Here is a 10,556-nt window from a genome sequence, read left to right on the forward strand (position 1 = left end):
ATTATGTCAAAAGGTACAATTTGTCACATTCAAACGTAAATAAAAATGTGAAACGCGTGGAATGTGAACTCATCACATCAAACCCCTCAGTTCATATCATGATAGTGAACTTTGCCTTTCCGGCATGACCGCAATACACCTAGATCAGTGGTTAACCTGGGTTCGTTCGAACCCCAGGTGTTCGGTGAGTAAGTCTGTGGAGTTTGGCGAAGGTAAAGAAACGCAGAGTCCTACTTTTGTACGCTGATTAAATCTAGTGAAAGTGGCTTTTAGGACCAGGTTTTAACCTGGTTTGCTCCCAATTTGCAGGCTAAATCAATTTCTTTTAACTGGTAGTCCTCAATCTAATGGGAGGATGAACTGGTTTGCTCAGTGGAAGGTTGACTGGCACTTGGTAGGGAATACAACAGACCAATGGACAGCATGGTGTCAAATTTTGACCTGTTTATAAACCCTGCTGTCAAAAAGAAGAATTTTGGATGGAAATATACTAAATTATTGGCTTGCGAGCTTAGATATATCTTTTGAATTTGAAAAAAATTGCGTTATCTAATTCAAAAGGGTTCGGTGAATCTACATGTGAAACTTATGGTGTTCAGTACCTTTAGCAAGGTTAATAACATGGTCTTTCTTTTTTTTGTATTTGTTTCAATTTTTCCAGTGTGATATGTAACATGTTACCAGAAAATTGTGGTATTTTACATTCCTCAAAATAGTTATTGAGATGTTAATACATGATATGACTTAATGATGGTAAAAACGTATGTAGCCTCCTATATTGAAAGTGAAAATGAATTGAAATAAATTACCTGCCTTTTTATAAAACTTTTAAATAATGGTGTTGAACTCAGAAATTTTGATTAGTGGATGACACTGAAAAATTCCTAACAAAAACTTATAAAACATAGTACGGTATTTATTTCGTTTTAAAACTGAAACTACGTTCACGTGAAAGTGCGTTGTGGGCGCAGCCATACGTTCGCTTCCGGGAGTTCCAACATGGCGACCGAGCAGAGCGTGGCGACGCGCGAGAGGAAGGTAAAAGTTGAAAAAGCTCCCCGCTACTCTGTCACATCGAACGACACCGACGCGGAACAGCTATGTGAACAACAACATAGTCATTACGTTGCTAGTGTTCCTCACTTAGGACGCCGTCGTCGACTTTAGAAACTTTTGACAGCCGTCAAATTGCCACTTCCGGTCTTGGCTACCCAAAATAAAAGCGTAGCTGCGTTGCAAATTGCGAGAGAACAAACATTTCCATTATTATATTTCTAGATGAGAATTGGTGCTTGTCACAACCTCCGTCACATTCTCAAGTTAAAACGTGACATATAAAATTCCCATTATATTCTAGACAGTTTAGTGTCCGTTTGTGTTTTCCCAGAGATGGAAAATCGACTGCCGTGAGGCCAAAGAGTGCGTCAGCAGCGAGCAGCAAACTGAAAACAAACTGGTACAAAACCACACACACAAAATACAGGTATGAACAAAAATGTAAATTTGCAAGCAAATGTTTGTGCGTATGTGTATATGCAGACTGTTCCTTTCCGGGGTCACATCACTGGTGGGCTGCATCCAGGAAGGAAGTTGATTATCGTGGGCGTGGTGGACCATCATCCAGACAGGTAAAAAAACAACATTGTTTTAGGGTTGCTGCAGTCGATTAATTAAATAGTCGATTAATCGATTAACTAGTTAGTTCGAGTAATCTATTAGGAACATGTGATGAGTTGCAGAATATAATCTAGGACAGTATTTTTCAACCTTTTCTGAGTCACGGCACGTTTTTACATTGGTAAAAAAGCCAAAAATGTTCCGAAATTACTTTCTGTACAGTATATTTATTCATAAAATAGTTTCCCAATATTTATACTTACTTAGTGTGAAACTTGAGCCTGTTTAGATGAACCCAAAGCTGATATCCTGGCAGGAATCTTCATCAACAGTTCTCAGTCATTATTATTTATTTTTTTTATAGCAGTTAGGCTTGAAAAGCTCAGAAATATCAGACAAACGGACTTTAGCAATGTCTTTAACCGCATCAGGGCCGAGCAGCTCGCTGACAATAGCTTTGCAAGCAGGTAGTATTAAAGGTCTCTGCCACAGCGTGAGACTTTGGATTTAGCAACAAGTTCAGCAACAAGGTAACTGGCTTTGGGGCTTTCTCATTTAACTTTGTAGCTTTTCTAAAAAAAAGAAAAGAAAAAAAAAGTTGTCCATCGACTTGTTTTGAAGCGACGGGTGTTTCGTTTAGGGATGACGTTTAGGATAGGTGCTCATGTCGCGTTCAAGAACTGCTCAGATTTCTAGCCGTCAGCCACCTTTTGCCCTTAAATTGTGTTGGAATAAAACTGGGAGGATTGATTGTCGTCACATATGGATAAAATGGAAAGTGGAACTTTCGTTAATATTGACTCTTGACGAGTCTAATCAAAAGATGTACAGTAGACATGCTAGGGTCCACATTGTCGCAGACAGCAAGGTAGCTGATGGCTAGAAATCCGAGCTGTTATTGAACGCGACAAGAGCAATACCTCGCTCATCTCCACATGACCGCAACTTTCAACCTCCTCATTCATTCCTACTGCAACTACTACTGCAAAAATAAATAAAAATTCGATATTGGATAATTTCTCGCGGCATACCTGACTACCTCTCACGGCACACCAAATTGAAAAACACTGCTCTAGGAGATGTAAAACAGGCTTGCTAAGATTGCACTTTCCAAACAGCATTAAATGTGAATACAAAAAAAAATTCCCGAGTGTTTTTTTCACTCAGCAATTAAATTAAATTACCTGAGTTAAGCCTCAAACGGTATTAAAAAAATGAATAAATGACAATTGAAGTACAAGACCAATTGGCTAACTTGCATAGCTTATCCACATATCCATATCCACTAGCTTAAATACTATAACATGTTCTTTTACAATGATCTTAATTCAATTTTCAAGCACATATTCAAACAAAAATGGCTAATTATACCAATAAACTCAATTACGATTACATAAAAAATTCCTTAGCTCAAACAAAAACTTACCTTAGGTTGGTCTTAACAGGGAGCAGCAGGATTCAACCATGTTAAATAAGTTATGTCATATTCACTGTTGCCACTAGAGGGCAGTGTATCCACCCAAATCAATAAAACTTCAAACACTTTCAAAACAAACCATTACAACGCCCATCTAATTAAACAAATACTCAGAGCAGCAAAATTTGATTCAAAGCGTTTTTCTAATCGAATTACTTGAGTTAATCGATTAATTGTTGCAGCACTCCATTATTTCATTATAAAACAACCAAATAAGGTGCACAAACACACTTTAAATTGTAATTTCTTGCCACACCGGAAAGTCACAAATGGACACACATGGAGACATATTCATTGCTCTAAAACAGGGGTGCCCAAGTCTGGTCCTCGAGAGCCACTATCCAGCTTGTTTTCCATGTCTCCCTCCTTTAACATACCTGAATAAAAAGATCAGCTCATCAGCAAGCTTTGCAGGAGCCTGACAACAATCCTCATTATTTGATTCAGGTGTGTTGGAAGAGCAGAGCAGGAGTGGTGAGGAGGCAAGGGAGTCGTGACGCCGTAGCAAACGCGATGCTAGATGTCTCCAATAATACCTGACTGTAGCCGATAGCCTACAAACTACGGCCACATGATGCTACAGTAGATATCACATACATATAAAACTAGATGCAAAATGACAGACACGGCGGCGTTAGCAACATGTATAGGTGACTAGATGCATTAGTAAACAGCCGCCATCTTAAAGCAGTAGACTTCTTAGCAAGGCTCATGTGTAGAGAACCTTCCTAGCGAACCTAAGAAACTTTTTATCTAAAATACTCCTCAATCGGCAAAATCTTGACTTTAATCTAGCTCTAAATGATGAAAAAGTTCTAAAACTTTCACATGTCGAAAGTAGACAGAAGGGAACCAATGCAACAACGGGAGCAATTTTAACAACTTTAACGGTTGATTCACAACATTAAATGACTTCCGAATAGTTTACTATCTAGTTATCGCAATATCCGCAATACCCCTGTGTCTAGTTAAATTTAGGGTAAAGAATTGGGCGAGGGCCAATTGTCCCAAAAACACTTTAAACTTCACATAGTGTGACCTATGTTTTGTTTTTTTTGTTTTGTTTTTTGTTTTTTGTTTTTTTTGGGGGGGGGGGGGGAGAAAATTATCACCAGTTACTTTGCCAAGTAACTATTTACTCTTACATTCAGGTAACTGAGTTATTACGCAATTACTTTTTAGGAGAAGTAATTTGTAACTTTAATCATTTTTTTAAAAGTAAGATTAACAACACTGACCAAATTCATGACATTTCCATTTATTTTGACAGGGAAGATGATTTATGATAAGAGTATTAGACATTAGGAGCGTGGTCACTGAACAAATTCAACTCGGATCTCAAAATGCCCCATATAGATATATATGTAAACATATATAGATATGGCGGAAAACACAGACAAGACTGAAAAAGCAGATTCTGCTCTTGCACTCCTCCTTAAAAGAAACAGTATTTTAAGCCAAAACAACTGTTGTGTTTGATAGAATAATATGTCTATATGCTGCCATAGCAGATTCATGGCACATTAAGCCCCCGAACTATTTTTAATTTGTCCGTTTTACCCTGGAAACCCCCGTTTACAGACGTTGCGCAACCACTTTTGTTTAAACTCAGCCGTAAAACGAAGGTAATTACTTACATTTATTATTCAAAATGTCTGTCATTTTTAGCTTGGAATCATTAATTGATGTGTAATATTTCGTTTAAAAAAAAAAAAGGACTTTTAAAAAATCACTTGCATATTTTAAACTTTTAAACAAATGACGTCACAATGAAAAAAATTGTGTCTGTAAAAAGTCACTGATATCTACCTCATAACTATCGCTTAATTGTATTTTTTTTTTGTTACTGCCGCATTTTCTTCGATATGTTAGATGAATAATAGATCCAAACAAAGAAACATTGAAAAAAAAAAAAGTTTAAAAGGGTAAATATATGAAAAAGAAAATCTCGAACACTCTTTGGTGTCTACAATTTCTGCATAGCGACCCATGTTATATTACCATGTTTCACCCATAAAATCCCTTAAAAATCCAGCTGTGGCCATTCACAGCTGTGTCTTGACACTCAGTGATACATGCTACATGGAGTTCTTGGATCAAGACAAGATAAGTACGCGATAATCTCTCGTTGAAATCATGGCGTCTTTAGTTCTGCTCTCGCGTGCTCTCACCTCCAGTTTGGGTTTCGCTGTTTAAAAAAAAATTTTTTTTTTAAATGCCCTCCCGCTAAAAAAAATTCTTCCCCAGAAAATAAATATTTTAAGCTTTCCAATGATGTATCACTCATGCATATAGACAATTTTAAAATTTGGTCAAATTGGGGTCTCAGAACGGAACTTCAAGTCACCTGAGTGTTTTCCGTCACATATATATATATATATTAGGACTGTCAAACGATTAAAATTTATAACCGTGTTAATTACAGCTTAAAAATTAATTAATTGCAATTAATCGCAATTCAAACCATCTATAAAATATGCCATATTTTTCTGTAAATTATCGTTGGAATGGAAAGATAAGACACAAGATGGATATATACATTCAAAATACGGTACATAAGGACTGTATTTCTTTATTATAACAATAAATGACCAAGATGGCATTAACATTATTAACATTCTGTTAAAGCGATCCATGAATAGAAAGACTTGTAGTTCTTAAAAGAAAAATGTTATTACAAGTTATAGAAACTTTATATTAAAACCCCTCTTAATGTTTTCCTTTTGATAAAATTTGTAAAATTTTCAATTAAAACATAAACTAGTAGCCCGCCATTGTTGATGTCAATAATTACTTACACAATGCTCATGGGTGCTTAAGCCTATAAAATCAGTTGCACCCAAGTGCCAGCAGAGGGCGGCAAAACTCCATAAACACAATTAACAAGCATTTCACTGTACTGTCATTTAAATCTGTCTGAGCGGGGCATTTGTGCGTTAATTGCGTCAAATATTTTAACATGATTAATTTTAAAAATAATTACCGCCCGTTAACGCGATAATTTTGACAGCCCTAATATATATATGTGTGTATGTATATATATATATATATATATATATATATATATATATATATATATATATGTAGATTGTATAACGTGTAAGTGCTGTTTTTTTTTTTTTTTTTTTTTTTTTTTATTGCCTCAGGTTCTACGTGGCACTGACGTGCGGTCAAGGTACACGGGGCGAACCCCCGCATGATGTAGCACTGGAGATATGTGTGCGCTTCGGGGGCGAGCGCCAGGTGCTTCGACGGGCTTGTGTGGGTGGCACGTGGACAGATCCTGACAGCGCCATCCCCTTCTTTCCTTTCATCAAGGGGCAGCCTTTCAAGGTACGCTTGTTGTGTCCGTGGTGATGCCAATAGGAAATTAGTCATTGGTTCCATCTTCGTATTTGTGCAAAGACCAGGGCAATAAAACGGTGCTTCGTCACCGTCTTGCGGCATCTAAGAGCAACTGTCTTCCTGCGTACATGTTTGTGTCCAGATGGAAGTGGAGTGCCAATCAGGTCGCTTTCGAGTCATGGTGGATGCCCAGAAGCTTTTTGACTTTCAACACCGGGTGGCGCCACTTCATGGTGTGGACACGCTGTGGATCAAGGGCAGCCTTACCATCAACAAACTGGGTTGAAGGGGACATGTAGCTGCGGCGAGGTATGACACCTCCACTTGAAATCCCTTCTTGGGACTTCCCAGTTGACCTTGGACACCCATGCTATATTTTAGCATCAGCAAGGTCACATATATGAAGAGTTCGCAAGGTTTGGACAAAAGCCTCTTTCAGACATACAAAGAAGTCTGGTAATGTGCCGGTATTTTCACGGTACGCGCTATGGGTAAACGCAATTTGCTGGCTCACATTAATGGCTCACGCTCTTTGTGAATGCTGCAGGTAACCACTTCTGAACGTAGGGGTAATATGTAGCTATCTAGTGTCTACATTTCCACATTTTTCTTTACTGTAAGACAAAATAACATTTGGCAAGTAGTAAACATGTAACATATTAACCAACTAAGCAACAAACTAGATTTTTTTTAAATCAACATTTTATGAGGACGTGTCTTTGTCCTTTTTGTTGTCTTACAAATGAATATGTCAGATTGGTATGCAGGTAGTCCCAGATTGACGAAGGACCCGACTTACGCGATTTCGACTTTACAATGCTTGTGTTTCGGCCGCCATTTTGTCTTGAGTCGTGTTTTTCCCCCTTTTTTCAGTCGAGTTAAAGTGCCGCGTCCCCCATTTTATCGCCAGTCGCGCACTTTTCACTTATGTATTTTACATCATAAAATAATGTAAAAAATGTTTTTGGATAGTTTTATTTTAAATTAAGAGGGTGTTTGGAGATACTTAGAGGGTCATTCCGATTTACACGGAAATCCGCGTTACATCGCCAGTGCAGTAACGGAACTCGTTCGTAAACCGGGGACTACATGTAATTATCTATTTCCTGAGCGGAATATAAAAAAGAAGTAAACAGGAACGACATGCCCGCGTAACACGCTGCATGTGAAAGATGCCGGGTAAGTACCGCCTCATTTCCCTCTTGTCAGAACGCAATTCCCTATGTCTGAAAGCCTCGATCTAGGTAGAGTCTAGGTCATATTACTTGGTAATGTGGTATGTTATGTCTGAAAGCGGCTATAAAGTGAAGCCTTAAAATAAGACTTGAATTTGTGCAGTGACCACACTTATAACTCAAGTCAGCTTCCCCATTGAAATGAAGATGTTTAATGACTGTGCTGTGCCTTATAAAAGTGACCAGTGAGGTTAAATATACTACATTAAGATCTACAACTAAGTGCTTTATTTTGTTCTATTTTGTACTTTTTAAGATGTCGTTCACATTTTTAAAATGATTTTGGGTTGTTTATTAATATTTGGAATGATGCAAATCTACAACATGGCTACCTGCTGTTATTCTGTAAATAGGACCAAGATTTGATTATTTTAACATAGTTGTAACATGTACAGTATTGTTGTTTTCCCCCATGTACCTGATGTTTATGACCAATCCATCTTTGGCTGCTAAACTGTTATTTTGGGCATATGTGTATTTAAAATACACGAGCAAAATAAACTTTTACAAGCACAATGATGTATTTATTGAAATTTTAGAAATACTGAATTAGAATGCTGTGGTACAAATTTATATATGAACATTTAATAATTGTCCTTTTCTATTCATTAATCTCAGTGTGTTTGATTTTTTTTATTTTTTACAAAGTTGGCTCACCAGTACCAATTTATTTTTGTAAGTGTATTTTTCACATTTTAAGGTGGTTATTTTCATGTTTTTATGTAGTAAGTGTAAGAATATAATGAAACACATTCAACAAATGATTAATTTCACGTTCAGGTGTGTTCATTTTCACATAATAACGTATTTAATAGGGGTGTGACAATATATCGAAATGGTGCTATATCTTGATGCTTTGTATCCCAAAAGGTTATCGCTATGCTCCTGCCAAGAATTGAAATATCGTTTTAAAAAGGTGTCAATGTCTAAAAAATAAAAATTAACCAAGAAGTTGCGCAAAATCTTCCACCATAATAGTGTCTCAATTACCTCTAAGGCTGCTTGACGCCCAATCCATTTAGACTGGGAACGTACGTTCGTTCATTCGAAACCAGAGCGTTCAGTCATTGTCCGATTTTCAGGGCATTTACAGGTCACTTGCTGTTCATTTTAGGGCATTTTTAGGTCATTTCCTCTTGAGTTTGAGTCACTACACTACATATTCATTTGGGTGATTCCCAGGTCACTTCCTGTTCTGTAACTCAAAATAAACAGGAAGTGACCCATAAAATACCCCAAAATCAAAAGGAGGTAACTGAAAATTAACAGGTAAATGACCTTAAACGGCCCAAAATTACCTCATTGCCTGGCATTGGCTGCCACTGACGGCCATAGAAGTTCAATCCGTTTGAAGCGGATTTCACTTCAAATGGATTGGACGTCTACTAGTGATAAACTCATTCAAATCCACAGCACAAGCTTGTTTTTCCTGTTTATTAGTTGTTTGTAGAATATCCAAGAATGATTTCCTGACCAGTGTATCGATAATTGTTGTATCGCCATATCGTCAGATCATCGTTATCGTGTTCTTTGTATCGCAAATCGTATCCTTATCGTGAGGTACCAAGAGGTTCCCACTACCGGCGGCGTAGCAAGGGGCCCCAGGCAACAAGCAACATGGGGCCCTTCAAGCGTGTGCAAGTAAGCGGGACAGTTGGACTTGGAGCAATAGCATATTTAATAAAAGTATAATAATGCCTTGGTCTCATAGAGCGCTTTTTAGGACACTCAAAGTGCCCAGGTTGTACAACATTAGGACATAAAACTACAGTAACATAGTGCACTCAACGCTGTCTTGCTTCCTTTTCTCCTCTTTTTTTTTTTTCTTCGTTTTGGATATACGCCAATTAAAAAAAAAAAAAAGCCAAATCGCCGCTCACTCTCACTCTGAGTCACGTGAGGGGGGGCGGGGGCTAGAGCGAGTGAAAGGGCCCCTTCAGGGAACTCAGACACAAGGCTTTCACTGGCAGCGACAAGTGTGACAGGGCAGTAAAGCTGTGTGTGCTAAATCTTTTGGCCCTCTGTGGGCCCCTGCTGGCTGGGGGCCCTAGGCAATTGCCTGGTTTGCCTTATGGGACGCGACGCCTCTGCCCACTCCTAGTATTCAATGTTATGTTTTACCCAAGGGCGTAGATTTGGTCTCAACATTGGTAGGGACGCTATAACAGCATAACCTGGATATACACTTTTTGCTGGGGACGGGACATTAATAAGACCAAAAAGACTGGGTGAATGGGGGTGAGGGCTACATTTCTCAGAAAAATGCTGATGTGTTGCTTACGTAAAAATGAAAAAAGTTTATTAAAGATTTATTTTCATGGGGGGAAATCCCACCTTCTTCATATCAAGGAAATTTACAGTGTTTTTTTTTTTTTTTTTTAAAGAAATGTCTGAATAGGCTGCAAATAAAATTATTTTTCAATGAATGATGGAGAAAATATATTTTTGTCAATGAATAAATGCAAAGTTGAGTTAACGTTAATGGTAGAAAACATACATTACAAGAGGACACATCTCTAATCTGCTTCCTACTCGAGTTTTGCTGGTTAGCAAGTTCACACAGTTTAATGTTATGCTAACTGTGATGCAGGTTGGACTTTCAGTAGCAAAATTAGTGGCGTGTTCCCCACCTCATTCCCCACAACATTGACGTCTACTTACAGTGGCTGCTGCTGCAGCTGGCCGAAAAAAAATTCTAATATCCCTTGTCTTTGAAAAGGGTGGAGGGAGCGACATGTTGACGTGTATTTCTGTCGGGGTTGTGTGATTGTGCGTGCTTGTTTGTTCTAGTCATCAGCCAATCAAACGTGCGTTTCAGGGGGGAAAAAATGGACCGGCACATTCAGCAAGTGAAAAGGGGTAAATGTAAGTCTAAACATAAT

General features: G+C 38.0%; 1 protein-coding gene across 1 annotated transcript; it reads left to right on the plus strand.

Moving 5' to 3' along the window:
- Window positions 1-974: 974 nt before the first annotated feature.
- On the plus strand, window positions 975-8,341 carry LOC130919911 (galectin-related protein-like). Its single transcript, XM_057842544.1, has 5 exons — window positions 975-1,038; window positions 1,388-1,456; window positions 1,540-1,628; window positions 6,241-6,427; window positions 6,582-8,341. The coding sequence occupies exons 1-5, from the start codon at window positions 1,000-1,002 to the stop codon at window positions 6,723-6,725; spliced, it is 528 nt and encodes a 175-aa protein (XP_057698527.1). The 5' UTR covers window positions 975-999; the 3' UTR covers window positions 6,726-8,341.
- Window positions 8,342-10,556: the final 2,215 nt, after the last annotated feature.

The sequence above is a fragment of the Corythoichthys intestinalis genome, chromosome 8 (assembly GCF_030265065.1).
Source record: "Corythoichthys intestinalis isolate RoL2023-P3 chromosome 8, ASM3026506v1, whole genome shotgun sequence".
Lineage (NCBI taxonomy): Eukaryota > Metazoa > Chordata > Actinopteri > Syngnathiformes > Syngnathidae > Corythoichthys > Corythoichthys intestinalis.